The following is a 20,891-nucleotide window of genomic DNA, read 5'->3' as shown; positions in this document are numbered from 1 at the left end:
GTGTAGGCTACATGTAAGGCACACAATGCCCTGGTTTGGATCAGTATGAATTAGAAAGGGAAAGCAATATCTTCATTGGTTACTACAGGAAATTGCAACTCAATTGGCGTGTTAGCAAATTCGCACCAGTGGAAGCAGGGAAAGAGTAAAGTTGTATTACTTTAGCCATCATGTGTATTGTTTCATTGGATAGTTACTAATATAAAGTAGAGGGTGCAATAGTCATCAGGAAAAGTACTTTTTATATAGTCTTTAAACCCAGCAAACTAGCAAGCCTGTGAGTCCCGAGAAATGATGAATGAGAGCAATGCCGGCGCCTGTACACTCAGGAAATTCCTGGCTAAACTACGTTTCCCAGAATGCCGCGCTTTCCAGCGCTTCCGCCTGGGTTGTGTAGCGTTTAGGCCTTAGCAGTAGACGCAGCAACAGTAGTAGGAAGATGGATGCGGATAGTGACTGGCGAAGCGCGCCCTTCAGGCAGAAGCTGGTCAGCCAGATGTAAGTAAGGGGTGCGGGGTGGCTGCGACATACCGGGGTGCCAAGCCGTGTAGTGATCTCTACAGGCGTCCCTGCTTTGTTAGTAACTCAGCTCTCAAGGCTATTCCCAAGTTGCGCATCATTTTCCCGGAAGGAGGTCTCACATGTGATGGGCTTTTCTTTGGTTTCGGGGATCGCTGTAGCTTGGGCACCATCGCAGCAACTTAAAGTGAAAGTACAGCTCCCCAGCTTATGTTGTGTTACAATGAGAGCTTTTTTGTGGTTGCCGCTGTATTATATTTATGAGTTTGCTAGATGAGCGGACACACACATTGTCTGTCATGGTATTTTCCTAAACTGATGTTGCTGAGTGCAGGTGACTGAATCTTATCAGCTCTCATATCCGCATTCTGCCATCCCTTGGGGGTTGGAGTTCTATTCTGCCATTATCCATCCCTTGTGGGTAGGAGTTCTATTCTGCCATTATCCATCCCTTGTGGGTAGGAGTTCATGCTGGGCTGGAGGCCGGTACTTGCTTTGAGCAGGTAAAATACCTCAGCCTCCCAGTGTCACATGGCCCTATTTTCATTAAGTGTGTTATGAATGACTAAAGATAAAGTAAAATAAAACGAATGCTGAGTGACATTTTCTGCATTCCTTAGAACCCCAGCTTAGATCGTCATCTGTCTGAATTTAGTGTCTTCACTACACAAACAATTATTTTATTATTTATTTATAAAGCACCAATATATTCCGCAGCGCTGTACAATAAGTGGGTTTCATACATTGGACATACAGAGTAACATATAAAGCAACCAATAACCAATACAAGAGTTGAAGAGAGCTTAATAAAGGGAACTATAATACCAGACAATTGTTTACAGGAGATTATTTTGTAACTAGAATCCTTTGATGTGTGTGCGAGTGCTATATCTTTTCCAGTCACTGATATATTTTCTTGTGTCATGCACTGTAAAACACTGTCTTTGTAAGTTCCTAATGTAAACCTTTGAGGACTTGCAATCATTCTCATGCTGGAAACATCAGAATTTTTATGTAAAAGAAGCTTGGCCATTAAATATTGTAGCCCTGATGCACTTTCATTTTCATTTGGTGTTAGATTAATTTAAAGAGATACAATCATAATCTAAGCATTTTTACCTTGTAAAATTGTACATAGTTTAGCTTCATCTTCTAAAAACCCTATGGGCTAAACTCCACAGGAGATTTTGATCAGATTTTGTGGGTCACATTTTATCTGGTCTTGACATGTAACAACACAACAGCACAAGATTTTGTAGCATCCTACCAAATCTGATCTCCACAGCTGTAATGTAAAGTCAGATGGTGTGTTATGTTCCGGCATCTACATCCAACAGTCTATGTATTTCAATGAGAATAAAAAGTCTGTCAGACACCATCAGTTTTTATCTTGTGTGATGAAGATGCAGCATTCCCTTCCAACAGGCGTGTCAGATATCAGTCCTTTCATGTAGTTACACATCAGATTTTTTTATCAGTCTCATTACATCTGACTTGCGTTCTGTTGACCATCCTACAAAATCTCCTGTTGAATTTACCCCTAAACACTGTCGACTCTGGGAATTAAGCTGGCCATACACGTGGCGATCTGACGATGTTTCGTGCAACCATTGGTCGCACGAAACATCGTCAGATCCGCCACACACAGTCAGGGCTGAAACAGCAGATAAGGAGGTAGAAACAATAGGATTTCTACCTCCTTCTGCCAATTCAGCCCTGACGGCAGATTTTGGTCAGGCGCCCGATCAAAATTTTCTAACCTGGCCGATCGGCGAGTCGTCCGATATCAGCAGCTTCCTGCGATATCGGTCGACTCGCCGACATGCCATACACGCACCGAATATCGTATGAAACGAGGTTTCGGACGATAGTATCGGTGCGTGTATGGCCAGCTTTAGGTTATTCAAGCAATTTCCATCTTATTCAGTGACAGAATGCTTGCAAGTGCTTCCCATTAATTTCTGTGGCAATTGCCTGGACTTGCAGATGACAGTCTGAGCTACTATTACTTTATCCGCAATTCCAGATTAATGGGGTGTAGTTTCGAGCACTTTGCCACATGTCTTCCTAGCTGGACATCATTGTGGGAAAAAAATGTTTGTTCCATGTGCTATTATGGTTTTATGGTCCCTTATTTCATTGTATCTGTAACACTTTGTACATGCATAGTGGGGGAGATTTTAAAAAAAAAAAAATAAAAAAATTATATGTATGTATATTTTTATTTATAAAGCGCTACTTATGTACGCAGCGCTGTACAGTAGAATACATTAATACAAACAGGGGGTATGTTTTGTATATATACAAAATGGAAGGTACCGCACTCACAGGACTTAAAAGGAAAAGATTTATTTTACTTACAAAATAACATCTAACGTTTCGGCTGCCACTGCAGCCTTTCTCGCCCGCGAACAGGGAGTTTAGTCGCGGGCGACTAATCTCCCCCGTGTGCCAGAGCCCTAAAACCCAAGTCCCCTTAGTGATGATGTCTTAAAATCCCAGTTCAGCTGCCAGTATTTAAGATTGGTCACATCTGCACACATGTTGCCTTTCTTAAGCAGGTCAAATGTATTTTTTTTGACAGTTGACAGATTCTAGATGGACATGTTTAGGGAAGATCATTCAGCTTCAGCAGAAAACTTGAAAATACTCCGGTCTTCAGCCTTTATAAATTGGTTTCAATATAAATATCTATCCACTGTGTTAAAGGCCAGAAACACTGGGGGTGCCAATTTATAAAAGATTGTAAGAAAAACGAAAGTGAATGTTCATTTTAGCCTCAATGGTTGTGCATTCCTTTACTCATTGTTACATGTCACGCTAGGCTCTTTTAAGTTTATTGATACATCTGGGGTTTGTCCTAATCACACCTCAAGATGTGCAAATACCTTTCAATTGTATAGCATTGTATCCCTGCCAGTGCTCTGTTGATATTGCTTGCAAATGCTCACTGTTGCTGGAATACAGTAAGTACAATGCTGTGCAATGAAAAGGTATTGAATGTGATTTCACACTGTGAAATGCACTGCCATGTGCATCATTGCCTTTAAAAAGGCTAATGCTGCATTTTCAGGAAGGAACCAGGAAGGAAGGACAGACCCAGGTGATATCTATAGAGGACAATGTAGAATGTTTTGGCTGCTAAGAAGTGCACAAATTAACCCCATGTGACAATGACGTAAGATCTTTGACTTTTTTTTTTATTTTCTCCTCCTATAATTCTCCTCCCAAATTGCCTTTTTGTTTGCTGGTTCCCTTACTAAAATTGAACAAGGAGCATACTCTTGACAGTCAGTGGGCTGGCATGTAGGGTGGGGGTAGCCTAAAACAACCTGTAGTGGAACAGTATAGAACAGCGATCCCCAACCATTGGATCGTGAGCAATATGTTGCTCACCAACACTTTTGGATGTTGCTCCCATTGGCCTCAAAGCGGGTGCTCATTTTTGAATTTCTGGTTAGGAAGCTTCGATTGCATAAAAACCCAGTGTAATTGCCAAACGGAGCCTTCTGTAGCTTCCATTCAACATAGGGGCTATCAATAGTCAATTATATTATAAAAAATCTGCTTTTATTACATTGAGCAAGATCAAATTTATAATGTGTTAGTGTGAACAGAGGTCAGCTCTAATTGCAAAAAAACTGATTGGCTTCAGGTTGTATAACTTTCAGTGCTGATCTCTGTTCGAGGGTTACATGTTAGACCTATTGAGGAACAGAAGTTAGTTAGTTTCCCTGAATCACATTTTTATCATATTGAAATGAACTGAAAACTCATGTGTTTGTGTTTTCCAGAGATGAAGCTATGAGGAAAGCTGGTGTTGCCCACACCAAGTCAAGCAAGGAGATGGAGAGCCACGTGTTCTTGAAAGCAAAGACCCGTGTAAGTCAAAATGTGCTGCATCTCTGTCCTGTCGCTCAGCTTTATCCTGGTTGATTTGGAGTGGTAATTTGATTTCTGTGTTTTTTGTGTAAGCTAATCTGTGTTGCTGTGTAGCTACAGGGGCAGCAATTCAAGCTGAATAGGGCAAAAAGGCACAGATAACTGTGTAGAATACATTGGTTTTAGTTATTACACAGAAAGATAAATGGGGCAGGTAGCATTGATAGCTCTCTACAGGTCTGTAGTTATTTGTAGGTGCTGAATCAACAGATACAAACTTTTAGGAGAAATGAGAGACTGCAATCAAAGTTAATCGTGCAAAAATTAAAGCTATTGGCGTGTGACACAATCCTTTTATAAAAAAGTAAATTGGCCATGTTTTTAAACTTTTAACCTTATATTATATTGTACTATTAGTTGACATTCCTTTTTTTCTGATTTCAGGAGGAATACCTTTCTTTGGTTGCTCGTCTCATCATTCATTTTCGAGACATCCGTGAGTCTTCTCTATATGCATAGCTTTTTTTTATTACAACTCAGAGAATGTATATAAATATTTGAATGCACTTGTATAGATCGTTACAGGGCTGTTATTAGTGCTTAATCCGGCAACTGTACAATAAAAAATGCATATATTACAATGTATCATTTAAGTTTTCTGTTTTCCTCTTTTCTTTTTTTCTGCAGATAACAAGAAAACCCAGCCAGCTGTTAATGGTAGGTATATTAAAGTTACGCAAATAGATTTCTTTGTGGCTCCTTTTCTCAAAGTAAAGGCTTTAGATTCTCACAGTTGTTTGTTTCCACAGATCCAATGAATGCTCTACAGAATTTAACAGGCACTGCTGTAGTTGGTGGGCAAGGATTGGGCTTGGGGGTCCGTCCTCAAGGAGCTCAGATGGGAGGCATGGGTGGCATGGCACAGATGGCACAGCAAATGAACCTGCCTGGCCAGCCACAACCTGGAGCATCAGGGATGGCACCACATGGAATAACTGGTGTAGCTGCAGGGAACCAAGCCAGTAAGTTAGCATTGTAATATTGCTTGTTTGTATACATGCATGTTACATGCATGTGTGTGTTACACAGAATATTATAGAAGGAGCTTTACACACAATTTTATATAGTTTTACACCAAATGATATTTATACATGTATTTGTGTTGGTCTAGTATGTCACACAAGGGACCAAAACAATATAAAATGAAAATGTTTTGGAAGCGAATAATTGCCCAATGAGTACTTGCTTTTTATGTTTTTATTAATAATATGCATTTGCATCCAGGCTATGAGCCTTAATAATGCACCTTCCCTAAAAAATGTCTAAACATATTTATATAAAAGTGCCTGGCGATCCTGTCTTTTTATGACCCTAACAATCAGTAGACCATAGAAAAGCTTTTAACAAGAAGGAAGTCCTTACTTTAATAAATCCCAGTCAGAACAGGGAAAGTGAACTTTCAAATGAAAGCAATTATAAAACAATCAAATTTAAGACAACTGAATATCGTAAAACTGGTAGAGATAAGTGAGCTGTGGCACCTATATACAGTGGCTTGCAAAAGTATTCGGCCCCCTTGAACTTTTCCACATTTTGTCACATTACAGCCACAAACATGAATCAGTTTTATTGGAATTCCAGTGGTGTACACGTGAGTGCAGTCAGTTGCCCATAGACATTGCCTGATGAGTGCTAATGACTAAATAGAGTGCACCTGTGTGTAATCTAATGTCAGTACAAATACAGCTGCTCTGTGACGGCCTCAGAGCTTGTCTAAGAGAATATTGGGAGCAACAACACCATGAAGTCCAAAGAACACACCAGACAGGTCAGGGATAAAGTTATTGAGAAATTTAAAGCAGGCTTAGGCTACAAAAAGATTTCCAAAGCCTTGAACATCCCACGGAGCACTTTTCAAGCGATCATTCAGAAATGGAAGGAGTATGGCACAACTGTAAACCTACCAAGACAAGGCCGTCCACCTAAACTCACAGGCCGAACAAGGAGAGCGCTGATCAGAAATGCAGCCAAGAGGCCCATGGTGACTCTGGACGAGCTGCATAGATCTACAGCTCAGGTGGGGGAATCTGTCCATAGGACAACTATTAGTCGTGCACTGCACAAAGTTGGCCTTTATGGAAGAGTGGCAAGAAGAAAGCCATTGTTAACAGAAAACCATAAGAAGTCCCGTTTGCAGTTTGCCACAAGCCATGTGGGGGACACAGCAAACATGTGGAAGAAGGTGCTCTGGTCAGATGAGACCAAAATGGAACTTTTTGGCCAAAATGCAAAACGCTATGTGTGGCGGAAAACTAACACTGCACATCACTCTGAACACACCATCCCCGCTGTCAAATATGGTGGTGGCAGCATCATGCTCTGGGGGTGCTTCTCTTCAGCAGGGACAGGGAAGCTGGTCAGAGTTGATGGGAAGATGGATGGAGCCAAATACAGGGCAATCTTGGAAGAAAACCTCTTGGAGTCTGCAAAAGACTTGAGACTGGGGCGGAGGTTCACCTTCCAGCAGGACAACGACCCTAAACATAATGCCAGGGCAACAATGGAATGGTTTAAAACAAAACATATCCATGTGTTAGAATGGCCCAGTCAAAAACCAGATCTAAATCCAATCGAGAATCTGTGGCTGCTGTTCACAAACGCTGTCCATCTAATCTGACTGAGCTGGAGCTGTTTTGCAAAGAAGAATGGGCAAGGATTTCAGTCTGTAGATGTGCAAAGCTGGTAGAGACATACCCTAAAAGACTGGCAGCTGGAATTGCAGCAAAAGGTGGTTCTACAAAGTTTTGACTCAGGGGGCTGAATAATTACACACTTTGCAGTTATTTATTTGTAAAAAATGTTTGGAATCATGTGATTTTCGTTCGACTTCTCACGTGTACACCACTTTGTATTGGTCTTTCACGTGGAATTCCAATAAAATTGATTCATGTTTGTGGCTGTAATGTGACAAAATGTGGAAAAGTTCAAGGGGGCCGAATACTTTTGCAAGCCACTGTAATTGTCCTCTAACATCTATAATGCCTTCATTTCTCTTGAGAAGGGGGTCTCTTGAAATTGCCAGCTTTCTCTAATTTGGTTGATCCTTATATATTTTGCCAAAATCTTTGGGCATAGAAACTTGTTACCAAACCATAGTGCAGTGTCACTATTGTTGGTCCCCAGTTGGTATGTTTAATATGGATATTTCATATATAATTTAACTTGTATTTTATTTAGAGCTAAATTGTAATAGTGTATGTATGTTTTAATGTCACTTGCATTACTTTTTTTTTAGCCCAGTTACAGCTGCAGCAAATTGCACAACACCAGCAGCAGCAGTTTCAGCAACAGCAGCAGCAGCAGCAGCAGGCAGCTCTACAGCATCAACAACAACAGTTCCAAGTGGCACAGCAGCAGCAGCAGCAGTTTCAGGTGGCGGCTGTTGCTGCAGCCCAGCAGCAGCAGCAGCAGCAACAACAACAACAACAACAACAGGTGCAACAGCAACAACAACTCCAGGCAGCAGCGCAGCAGCAACACATACTAAAACTTCAACTACAGCAGCAGCAAAATCAGCAGCAGGTGGGTTACCTCAAGTTTTTTTTCTAAATTGCTAGCTTTAAAGGTTTCAAGGTTCCAGGAGGCCACGGGTATTTCTTGTGTATGAGTTCCAGGGTGGCACATTATGTGTTGCTTATTTTTTTCCAGCAATTACAACAGCAGCAGCAGCAACAGCTCCAGAGAATAGCACATCTACAACAGATGCAACAAATGCAGCAGCAACAGCAGCAGCAGCAACAGCAACCACCGCCACAGCAAGTGATGCAGCTGCAACAAATGCAACAGCAACAGGTGGCTCAAAGTCAACAGCAGCAGCTGCTTTCCACGCAGCCACAGGCGGCATCTCTCGTAGCCCAAGGACAGATTCCTTCTCAAGTTATGCCTGTAACTCTAACACCTCAGCAGCAGCAACAGTTAAAGATATTGCAGGTATTCTGCAGATATATATTTTTTTGCAACATTTCTGGTTGGGTCTGTATGCTATGCACAGCTAGGTGTTTGATCTTTGGGCTTTCTTTGGTTGTGTACCTGCCATTATTTAATAATTCTTTCACCGATATTTAGCAGGTAAGAGCACAGCACCAGGCTCAACAGCAAGCTCAGCAACAGGCACAACAACAGGCGCAGCAGCAGGCACAGCAGCAGGCACAGCAGCAGGCTCAACAAGTGGCTCAGCAGCAAGCTCAGCAAGCGGCTCAGCAGGCACAACAGCAGGCTCAGCAGGCAGCTCAGCAGCAAGCAGCTCAAGCCCACTTAGCAGCAGGGCAGGTAAGAACCTAAGGCAACTGGGAGATGTACTTCCTATGCATGTAGTGATTCTAACCGCATTGAAAACCCAAAACTTTAAAGCAGTAATGCAGGTTTACATCAGTGTTATGAGGCAAATCTACTTGTGGGGCAAACTGTGAAATTTGGGGCTTCCTATGACATATTAGATTTCAGGTACCCAGCAATGATGTTACCACCATTCCTGGTTAAATTTACAATTTTATTAAAGTCTTTTGTATGCAGGGAGATAATAGGTTGTAGTTTATTTATAAGGTTAATTAGGGAGGGGGGAAATGTGAATGTTATTAAATAAAAACAATGAGTATTTTAGTGTTTGTTTTTTGTTTTTTTAGATTTTAGTTTTACCAGTGCTACTTACAGAGAATCTTGCCAACCTTACTCTTACATTGACAAGTAATTTCAAACCTTCTTATTTGGAGTTTTGACTTGCTGAGTCCAGCCAAGTAACTTGCACTACTGCTTTAATGCTTGGTCCTGTGTGGTGGGTAAAATTATATGCCAGCTGGCCTAGCAGAGTCCTTTGTGGTAGTAATTATGGTTAGGAGGCTTTAAATGCCCAGTATCTCTGAATAGGTTCGGGACATGTAAATGCACAACCTTGTGTTTTTTGTTTATGTGAGTTTTACTTTTAATAAATTGAATAATTAGCCTTTTATGTCAGGTTAAAGTGGAAAATGGAAAAGCAGGGCATTAATACACAGTATGATATTACTGTGTGTTGAGATCACACCGAACTTTGATTTTTGGTCAACTAAAAATATGCACAACTTAACTTTAGGCATTATGATTTATGTTATACTGTTTGTCACTGTGTTGTATTTTACATTAAGCTGAATGTATATTTCAGACTGTGCAGAAGCACCCAAACCTCTGTGGGAAAGTGCTCTAGGTGCCATCAGACATTGCTCTTTGCTTTTTTTTTTTTTTTTTTTAGAAAAAAAAAGATCTGAAACTGGGAAGACTAAATTAGACATTACTTGTCTGAACTCTTATAATACTTTTTCTCTTTTCCTTTTTTGTTCTTGGTACTGCTGGTTTGGATGACTTACCAATTGTAGACTTACCATTTATTTAAATCCAAAATGCAGCCAAAAGACCTGTATTTGTTCAAAAGTTTATCTTGCTTATAAACATGCAGAATGAACCTTGTCTGTTGCCATCGCTAATTTTGCTAATTCTTTTTAGTCCTAATGACTGACTTGTTTAAGCGGATTGAGAAGTACAGAAGTGGTGTTTGGAGTACTGGATAAAGATTGTTGTATTATTTATTATGTGTCAGCTGTTTATTCAAATTTGAGAAATTATCAGAAGTTTAGTATAGTAGCTTGTTTCATTTATTTTTAGCATTCATACAGAGCCTTCTTGTTAACTGCTTTTCCTGCTTTGTGTATTTTGCACAGGTTTAAATTACTCCCTGTAGCAGCAAAAAGGGAAACAAAAATCAGTTCATTTCTACTGCTTTTTTTTGTATTTCTAATATAAGCATTGTATGTAGAGGTATGGGATCTGTTATCCAGAATTCTTAGGACCTGAGGTTTTCTGAATAAGGGGTAATTGGATCTCTGTAACTTGGGTCTCCATACTTTGTCTACTAAAATAACATTTAATATTAAATAAACCCAGTAGAATTGTTTTGCCTTCAATAAGAATTAATTTTATCTTGGTTGGGATCAAGTACAAGGTATTGTTTTATTAAAGAGAAAAAGGAAATCATTTTTTAAGTTGTAATTATTTGATTGAAATGGAATGTGGCAGATGGTCATTCAGTAATTCAGAGCTTTCTAAATAACAGGTTTTCAGGGTAACTGATCCCATACCTTTTATTACCATTTATTTTCCTGTGTGTACAGTTTTGAATTCCAATTATATGTGCACACATAGGAACTCTCAATTGTATCATGCTCAGGGCTGATCATTATTTACAAAACAAGGAGGAGAATGGAAACTTCTCTTTCCACTGCTGTAGGGAGTTAAATTGTTATGGTTATGGGCAACCATATATTATTAGCTTTAACTGGAAGGCATACTTAGAGTTAATATGATAAGAAGGGAAATAGGCTAGTGTTAGCTCATAGCACAGATTAGAAAAGTTTCTAATTCTAGACGCTCAAGAGTGAAGTTGCTGACTACCTTATGTGGCCTACAGGTGTATTTATTTCTCCTATACTTTATTGAGAATGGAATTTACGGCACAGGTTGCCTAAGTGTAATGTGTACAACTAAGTACTGTATCCCTCTACTCAAAGATAAGGGGTGTGTCTGAAAAACTAAAGTATTTGTTGTAGTTGGTGTAGGGCCACCTTGTAGTCTGGAACTTAATATAAGAACTTTGTGTAAACTAAAGATACTGCTGTTCTTTCTTCCTGTATTATGCCCATTATTATTACAGCTCAATAAAACATTATTATAATAACATAAATCACTTAATGATGTAAAGAAAATTGTCTGTGTTAACAGTAGTCTTGAGTGTAAACTGATTTAATTGGTTAATCATCACTATTAGTCAGCAGTTAGTTATTTACTCTATTAGAGTTAAGTTGGCCTTTAATTCTTCTAGGTATTGCCTGTAAGAGACTTCCACTATATACTGGATGATTTTAGACTTCTGAACTCTTTACACGTGTTCCAATCTGATTATTATTAGTCCCAGTGTGCAAATCACAAGCTTTGGTGTATTATTTTTTTTCTTGTTGTAAGAATGTAAATAGAGGTGACATAGAAAGTATACACTCATTAGGTAATTCTTAGTGAGGCACAGTTGGCCCTGGCTTTCTCAATGATTGTTTGCTGTGGTCCTTTAGCTTGGGGTGCAGTTCATTCCTGTGTCATTTAGTTTGTAGGGTGCCCTTTATCCTTGCTAATTTGGCCTGCATGCATCCTCTCCTTCCTGCCACTCGCACTGCATTGCTTGATTTACATTTATCCCTCTGTACTCTGAAGATGATCTCCGCACCTATGGCTCGCGGTGGGATGCCAGTAAGACCACGCTTCCCGCCATCCACTGTTCCTGCCAATCCTACAAGCACCGTCCCTTTGGGAGAACAGCAGATCCCACAGGTATTGACTAACTTTTAGGTCCCAGTGTTGGTACTGGTCCTGGTGGCTAGCCACCGTTTTCCCGATCCTAAGTGCATACAAAATTCTCTGTGGGGGTAGTCGGTTACTCCCCTGTGACCCTCTAGGAATGTATTGTCTGAATTGTATTAACACCTTCATTTCTGACGGTCTTTTAGTAATTAACAAAAGTGTGTACTGTAGAGTGTCATGCAACAAGTCTGGGTTTAGCTTCTCTGCTTTGTGCTTTGCATTATCTTATTTATCTGAATAACATCTCTGTGCTACTAGATTTTACTTGCTTGAGATCTTTTTTTTTTCTCTGGGCTCTGTTTAAAGTGAGTTTGCTACAATCTAAGCAAGATTAGTACCTCAATCACAGAGGAAACTGTAAGGGAAAATGGACATGATGTTCTCTATGTTACTCTGTCCAGCAATAACAGGGGGTCTGTTGTACAGCTGAGAATCTTCTACATTAAAGGTACAGTAACATCAAAAAATTTAAGTAATTAAAATATAATGTGCTGTTGCTCTGCAAAAACTGGTGTTTTTGCTACAGAAAAGCTACTATATAAATAAGCTGCTGTGTAGCCATGGGGGCAGCCATTTAAGCTGGAAAAAAGGAGAAAAGGCACAGGTTACATAGCAGATAACTAGTAGATAAGCCCCATATAATGGGGATTTATCTGTTATCTGCTAAGTAACCTGTGCCTTTTCTCCTTTGAATGGCTGCCCCCATGGCTACACAGCAGCTAACTTATATAAACTATAGCAGTCTTTCAGAGGCAAACACACCAGTTGTAGCAATGCAGGGCAACAGTACATTATATTGTAATTACTTTTATACACGTTCATTTTTTGGTGTTACTGTTTCTTTTAAGACCCTCTTTGTGGGGCCCCTGTATTTCTCTTCTCACTGCTTATCACACTAGTCTTTTTTGAAGATACTTTTTCATCTACTGCTAGATCTGCTATTCGGGGCCAAACACAGTGGGGTGTTTTCTACTCACAGGTCCTGCATAATATTTTCAGATAACTTATATACAAAGCTAAGGTTTTAATTTGTTTCTAGTACTGACATTTTCATGTTTGACTAACAAAATACTTTTGCTTTTCCTAGAAATCCAAGCTGTAAAAGAGAAATGATTTATTGCACAAATGATGTAACTGTTGTGCTTGTGCAAATGGATTATCACTTTGTTTCTCTTGTGTAGCTGCTTCACAGAAGAGGACACTAACACCCACTAACAATTCTTTAGCAGGTTTCATGTGTTTTTAAGACCAGGTTTCCCAGCTCTGATATTTGATCTTGCGGAGTCTAGTATCTCCTTGTAGAAGTATTTTTTTTCCATACACAGTTGTCTTCCCATACGCACATGTCTTCTCACTTACCAACTTCAGTGTTTATTTTAGGTCTCTCAGAACAGCATCCCTGTAATGTCCTCACCATCCCCTGTGCAGCAGGTGCAAACTCCACAGTCTATGCCTCCTCCTCCACAACCATCCCCTCAACCATCACAACCAATGTCCCAACCCAACTCTAATGTCAGGTCAGTCACTTTGGTCTACTTAACTGCTTCCTTTTAACAAAAATGATTCTTCTTTGAGATGTAAATCCTCATATTTATTTATATTTTGCAGTTCTGGCCCAGCTCCATCACCCAGCAGCTTCATGCCCAGTCCATCTCCTCAGCCTTCCCAGAGTCCAGCATCAGCACGCACTCCTCAGAACTTTAGTGTTCCCTCACCAGGACCCCTTAATACTCCAGGTAGAAAAAAAAAGGCTGCCAGTTACAGGATTCTAGGGGCTGGTGATTTCAGTTTTTAAAGCTACTTTTATGCCTCTCTCCTTAAATAATAACAATAATGTTTTTAGGAAACCCAAATTCTGTTATGAGTCCTGCAAGCACCAACCAATCAGAAGAACAACAGTATCTGGATAAACTGAAGCAGCTTTCAAAGTACATAGAGCCACTGAGACGAATGATCAATAAGATTGACAAAAATGAAGGTGAGTTCCTTAAAACTGCAGATAACTGGGAGTTTCTGTGTTAACGTATTATGGCTTAGCTTTTTTTTTTTTTTTTACTTTTATGTCAGAGAGAAAGAAAGATTTAAGCAAGATGAAGAGTCTCCTGGATATACTGACGGATCCAAACAAGAGGTAAGTGGTATACTGTGCATGACTGAATTCTCCCTGACACATTATTCCTTTCTCCTTTTAGATGGTAAGCTCTATAGAGAAGGCCCCCCCTTTACCACCTCAACTGATTGGTTTTAGAATGTAATGTTTGTATATAACCTTCTGTTGCACAGCACTACAAAATATGTTGGCACTTTATAAATATGTGTTGTCAATAATTCCTCTACTAATGTTTTGATTATCTTGCCTAAGACTTTTCGGTGCTCACTTTTCATAGGTGCCCCCTGAAAACCTTGCAGAAATGCGAGATAGCCCTGGAGAAGCTTAAAAATGACATGGCTGTGGTAAGAATATACATGCCTTTTATATATGTTGATAATACATTAAAGTATTAATTAGTATGGAAAAGCTTGAGAAAATGATTCTCACCATGCACACGTTTCCAAAAGGCATCTGTTGGAATAATCTATATTGCATAAAGTGGGATTATTTCACTGTTTCACTGCAATTTACCAAGCTGTGCTGATCTCCTGAAGGGTATTTATAGGTATATTTATTGTGAACAACCAAGATTTTAGCAGCCAACATATATTATGGTCCATTTGGTATATTAAGCATACCCAGTGTTAACATCGGGCATATGTTTACTTTCATAGATTACTGGATATCAAATCAGATTATTTCTAGACAGACCTGATATATATAATTGTCCAAAGCAGTGTACACTCACACCCTTTAATTACAATAAAGTCACATTGCTGGCTGCAGTTGACTATATGTAGATCCGTAGCTAGATAATAGCTTGGTTAATCTGAAGCTGATTTTAATGATGGTAAATATATGTATGTGGCATAAAGGCTAATTCAGACTTCTAAGGGGTTAACAACAGAGGAACAGGGGTGCAAAGTGCAAATAACACAGGCACAAGCTACTTATTTTCTAGTTTGCAAAGCTTTTTAGAGTTGCTCCTACCCTATTAGTTTGACTTAAAAAAATATTTCTGAATAGTGCTGATTAACTGGAGGCACTGGGACATATGCCACCCTCCAAATATTTTATTTTTAGCCTTATTTGTACTTTATTTCCTTTTAATGTAGGCTTGTATGGAACAAGTTGGCAGCTCTGTATCAAAGAATACAACCTATGTGTTAATTGGAAAATAGATAAATATATTATACCTGAGGGAAAAAAAATAATCACCTTCCTTTCAAGGGGGTTAAATGACATCTACTTACATGAAGTGCTGTTTAATATTTACTCACTATCTTCTCCACAGCCAACACCTCCCCCACCAACAGTCCCATCTACAAAACAACAGTACCTGTGCCAACCACTGCTGGATGCTGTCTTGGCAAACATCCGCTCGCCTGTTTTCAACCACTCTCTGTACCGAACCTTTATGCCAGCTATGACTGCTATTCATGGGCAGCCTATTACGTAAGTTATCAATGCACCATCTGTTAATTGGGCAGTCGTGAACATCTTCGTTGTAAAGAATTAAAGGAAAACTATACTCCTTAACAAATATTGCATAAAAAAATCCCGCTTCATCTCATAACTCAAACTATTTTCATAAAAATATACTTTTTTTTGTAGTATGTGCCATTGGGTAATTTGAAATAGAACATTTTAAGTTCAATGGGCTGCCCCCTGAGATCATATGATTCATGATGCACACATACATGTTATGTCACCTCAGCCAATTACTGGGGAAAGTTCTGTCTTTTACTCCCACATTTCTTCCTGTTACAGTTTGAGCAGTATTATTTCCTGTCAGGTGATCTCTAAAGGAAGCACATGGACCATCACTAAATGGTGGCTCAATGTAAAAGGGCAGTATTTACTGATATAATTTCCAGTTTGGTACGATTCTTTAACAGGTCACTTAATATGATACAAACTATATGCTGATTAAGTATTCATTCTGGGGTATCATTTTCCTTTGACCTATGGTGACAAAATTGTGACTCTCTGAGGCCATTGTCATGAAAAATAGTACAACAGATTTTAATCTAAATGAAATGTGCATTAAAGGGGAATATATGAAAGAAAACCATCCATGGCATTTGTGTGGCTACGCTTTGCTGTATTCCATCAGGTCTCAGTTGGTAGTGCCACGGAAGAGAAAGTTTGAAGAAGATGAGAGGCAGAGTATTCCCAATGTGCTTCAGGGTGAAGTTGCCAAACTGCACTCAAAGTTCCTGGTGAATCTGGACCCATCTCAATGCAGTAATAATGGCACCGTTTACCTTATATGCAAACTAGGTGAGTCGCAATGACCTGAGGTTCTAATAACTGCCCTAATTCTGTAATGTAATTATGTAAGTAATACTCAGCCATGTCCTCCTCATGTAAATGTACTCAGGAGAATTAATATTGTGCATATCTATTGTTCATGTAGCGTTAGCAGTCATTTGAGAAACAAGGAACATTTGTAATAAATGCAAGTTGCTTAACTGTAACAAATACACTTTGGTTAAATACAGTCATAGCAGCCCTTTTAGCTACATTTTCTAGACGTATCCCCAGTTTTTCATGTAATGCAATATTTAACCAATTACATGCCACAAAATCTACATTCTGTGGATAGTGGGACTAAAATGGCCCCTGGGGCTACTATAGCAGTTATATGGAAATCATGCTATGGATTGCTATTTTGTGCCCATAAGATATTGGCCATTGATCTCACTGTGTGATTGTTTATTCATTGCTTTGATTCTTTTTTTCAAAGGTGTTTATGCATTTATAACATAAAACAACATAAAACATTGACATTGGTTCTGCAGACGCGTTCTTTTCATGCCAGGATACAAACATTACATTAGGTTAAATAATCAATAAGTAGTACTCAAATTCCTATTTCAGGAGGGAAGGGTTTGGGATTACCGGTGGGGGTTCAAGTTCCCAAGGGTGACCATGTGACTTTATTCCATGGTTTCAGCCCATGTTCCCCATACCTTGTCATACTTTTGAGGGCATCCTCTTGCTATATAGGTGAGTTGTATCAGCGGTAGGAGGGCTTTAAGTAAATTGAGCCAGCTGGCAATTGTTGGGGGAGAGTGTGCCATCCATTGAGAGAGGATGGTTTTCCTGGCGTAAAACAGTAGTGTTCTGTAGAGGATGCGCGATGCTAAAGTGGGAATAGTGTCATCCACAATGCCAAGTAGGCAAACCTTGGGATTGATTATTTTAGGTAGGGCTGTTGTGTTTTGGATGTGTTCTAGGACCTGGTTCCAAAAGTGATGTACTTGTGGGCATGACCACATTAAGTGAAAGTAGTTGGCCTCAGGGGCACCACATTTGGGGCACTGGGACGAGTCACGGATTCCCATTCGATATAGTCGTAACAGGGTCAGATGGAGTTTATGTATGATTTTGAACTGTCTCTTGTGGAGATCAGATAGTCATAGGCCCTGTCTGTCGCTTCCTCCCAATCTTCACTGTTCAGGTCCGGTATGTCTTGGTGCCAAGCATTTTGGGCTGTAAGGAAGGGAGATTGGAGGGTAGAGAGGAGCAGGGAGTATAGTGTGGTGATCAGCTTTTTGGAAGAGGGGGTTTCGGAGGGTAGTTTCAAGCTTAGTGAGCACGAAGGGGACTATAGTTCTTTGGAATTGGTGTCAGAAGGCTTGTTAGAATTGTAAATATGAGAACCAGGGTAGCAGCTCTCCTGTATCTGCATGTCTGATCTGGTTCCTAGGTAACAGGGCCCCAGCATTGGTCACATCTCCCAGTGTGCGTATGCCCCAGTGGGGCCACACTCGCTATGGGGCAATTTGTTGGAAATTGGGCAAGTAGGAGTTTCCCCATAATGGCAGGCCCGGGGATAGGATTGGAGGCTTCAGGTTCATTGCTTTGATTCTTACTGTTTTTTTGTGTTTTTAATTCTGCATTGTTGTCGATGAATTGTTTTGTCCATAAATGTGTGCAGTATTTTAATTTTGGTATATCCACATAATCCTGTGCACAATGGGCATCAAATTGTTCAGTAGACCAGTGGAACTCACATTTATTAAATTTTCCTGTTCTGCCTAAGGACATCTGGGAGATAAGATGCTGTAAAGTGTGAGTTGATTTTCAGAAATGTCATGATCGCTGTCTTAAAGGACATGTAAAGCCTACATTAACCTACAATGTATCAGTTGGGCAAGTCTCCCCCACCCAAATGGCATCATTTGTACTGCATATATCCCCTCCACTTGCCAGCACCATCACATTTTCCTAAACCAAATAGCAGCTTTCACCCGGTGGCAATTTTTCCTCTGATACATAATCGGATACATTTAAATCTGCAAACAGCATATACACACACAAACCCTTATTCAGCATACATTTCAGCAAGAATACAGGCTTACACAGGCACAACTGTCTCTGATAAAAGTTCTGCTTTGTTTGAGCTGAGCTCAGGAGAGGAGGTGAAAAAAACTGAAGCAGACAGCTAGAGCTGAGTTTCTATGGGAACCAGCAATGCCATCTCTTCACTGGCTGCTAGACTGGGGGCGTGTTTATTAATCTGAGCTTAGAACAACTGAACAGAAGTCAAAGCAAATTCCCGAGGGAGGGGGCCGAGTGGGTTACAGGAGGAGAAGGAAATCTAAGTGATTAAGAGGATGTTGCAGCCTTACTATTAATCTCAGGACAACCAGAGTGGCAGGTATTGAAAGATTTCAAAGAGGCTGTTCACTGATGAAATTTTTGTGTGTGGGGTTTACATGTCCTTTAAGCAGTAATTTGTAGTCTGATATAAAAGGCTGTTTTTCTAATTGTGTGTAAGAATATAAACATTTTATGACAATATAGGGGCTTTTATAACACACAGGCAGTCTGTTGTTTTTGTAGTAGCTGAAGTGTCAGTGTTTGGTGCGCTCTGGAGACACGGCTTCCTAAATCTAAATCACATGTAGAAATCTTTACATTGTCCAGAAAAATAGTTATCTTAGATAAACTAACTATATCTTCCGAAGAGATTCTCCTAAAATAAAAGCACAGTCTTAAGAAAAAAAAATGATGCCCATCCATACGTACCTATGGCTGACTCTTCATGTGCAGGCACAAAGTTCAACATTCATGCTGGATTTGGGGAAAGGTGTAAAGCTCTCATAGGCTGAACTACAGATGTGAATAAATATTATGGCCTGTCAGAGCTTTGCTTTTCCCCCATTCCAGGATGAATGGAGATCTGTCATCACATACACAGGACCGGTTAGAGGTGCATTTGTATATTTGGTAAATGATGAAAAGCCTTAAGTAACAGTGGGGCCCTGTATGCTCACAGGGCGATGCCACTGGTCCACCCCACACCACCCTGTGGATAGAAAGCCCCACTTTTGTAGCAGTCTTTTTCCTCCAGAGAAACATTGCAAACTGTCTTTTTGCCCTTTGATAAAAATGCCCCAGAGATTAGTAGCTTAAGCCAAACTAATTAGGGTTGGGTACTCCTAACCCCGTACTTGCCTCATGGGTAGGGTTGATGTTTGCTGCTTTGGTTGCATCCCTCAAGAAATGACACATTCAGGGCAACTGTAATTCTGACTGGCTTACATGGCTGTTTTTGGAGTAAGGAAATACATTTTACCAACCAAAAGATCATAGCATAAGCAAAGCATAGCTAATAGCATGTTTTGGAACATTATTTTATTGCCAAAATGTATCATTTAACCCTAGAATGGAAGCCATATTGCCTTTTCACAGTGCTGGGAAGAATGACTGTAGAGCTTGCCAGTGCCTATGGATTTTCTCAGATGGCTACATTTGCTTACACACAGGACAATTACAGTATTATAATTAAAAGACCAAATCCCAAAAAAATAATGACTGTTCAAATGTGTAGTGTTTCAAAATGATAACCTGCATTAAATACTGTATTTCCAGATGATAAGAACCTCCCGAGTGTACCCCCTTTGCAACTGAGCGTTCCTGCTGATTATCCAGATCAGAGCCCTCTGTGGATGGACAACCCACGACAATATGGTAACTATTAAGCACATAGTGCGACACTGACATTTCAGCTGCTTGCTATGATCTTTGATATCTTACTTTTTCCTTAGGGCTCTGGCACACGGGGTGATTAGTCGCCCGTGACAAATCTCCCTGTTCGTGGGCGACTAATCTCCCCGAAATGGCATCCCACCGGTGAAAATGTATATCGCCGGTGGGATGGCATACGCGGCGGCGGGATTTCAGTGAAATTGCGGAAATTTCCTCTCAAGGCAACTTCCGCCATTTCACTGAAATCCCACCGCCGCGTATGCCATTCCACCGGCGATTTACATGTTCGCCGGTGGGATGCCATTTCAGGGGGGATTTGTCGCGGGCGACTAATCTCCCCGTGTGCCAGAGCCCTTAAAGACTAGTTTTTATAACTGCCTCGGCTAATGTTAGATAGTATTGTGTATTGCTTATCAGTCGTATGTTCTGCTAAATGTTTATATTTGCTTTTGTCCAGAAGCAAATCCTTTCTTGCAATCTGTATATCGCTACATGACATCCAAACTCCTGCAACTTCCAGACAAGCACTCACTCACAGCACTGCTGAACACTTGGGCCCAGAGCATCAGGCAGGCCTGCCTCTCTGCTGCATAGTCCAGTTAATCTGCTACTCTATGGACACTGCATTTGTTTCCTATTTATCGAGGAACCTGACGCTAAGTTAATGGCTTCTCCAGCAGGAAAATTTGCTGAATATGCATAGTAACTTGCACAGCATTCTATACCATGCTGCCAAGTTGGAACGAATGGTTTAACATTGTATAATGCTCTATATTTCTGTATGCAACAGTATGCCTCTGAGCCATGAGCTTTTCCAGTGGCATGCCATTGGCATGGACTTGCATGTGCCCTGTTAATAAGTTAACTTGTATTGTTATCAAACAGATTTTGTATATGGATTTCCGTTGTTTTTGGTTGTTATAATAAAAGAATGTTTTCCTGGGAAGTCTCTGAATCC

General features: G+C 40.2%; 1 protein-coding gene across 4 annotated transcripts; it reads left to right on the top strand.

The window, feature by feature from the left end:
* The first annotated feature begins 337 nt into the window (after positions 1 to 337).
* med15 (mediator complex subunit 15) lies at positions 338 to 20,879 on the top strand. Of its 4 annotated transcripts, none has more exons than XM_012969599.3 (18): positions 338 to 498; positions 4,314 to 4,401; positions 4,846 to 4,897; positions 5,089 to 5,118; positions 5,211 to 5,423; positions 7,697 to 7,983; positions 8,110 to 8,391; positions 8,530 to 8,730; positions 11,692 to 11,808; positions 13,219 to 13,355; positions 13,447 to 13,574; positions 13,682 to 13,816; positions 13,906 to 13,969; positions 14,226 to 14,292; positions 15,225 to 15,385; positions 16,047 to 16,213; positions 19,817 to 19,915; positions 20,391 to 20,879. In XM_012969599.3, exons 1-18 carry the CDS (start codon positions 440 to 442, stop codon positions 20,525 to 20,527), a joined length of 2,424 nt encoding a protein of 807 aa, XP_012825053.2. In that variant the 5' UTR covers positions 338 to 439; the 3' UTR covers positions 20,528 to 20,879. The 4 variants fall into 4 exon arrangements, with proteins under 4 accessions (XP_012825053.2, XP_012825056.2, XP_004910644.2 ...); XM_012969602.3 differs by having other exon boundaries at positions 8,527 to 8,730; positions 20,394 to 20,879; XM_004910587.4 differs by having other exon boundaries at positions 339 to 498; positions 8,527 to 8,730.
* Positions 20,880 to 20,891: the final 12 nt, after the last annotated feature.

This window comes from Xenopus tropicalis, chromosome 1, assembly GCF_000004195.4.
Source record: "Xenopus tropicalis strain Nigerian chromosome 1, UCB_Xtro_10.0, whole genome shotgun sequence".
Classification (NCBI taxonomy): domain Eukaryota; kingdom Metazoa; phylum Chordata; class Amphibia; order Anura; family Pipidae; genus Xenopus; species Xenopus tropicalis.
Note: the sequence above shows the minus strand (reverse complement) of the source record. Positions and strands in the feature narration are given on the sequence as shown.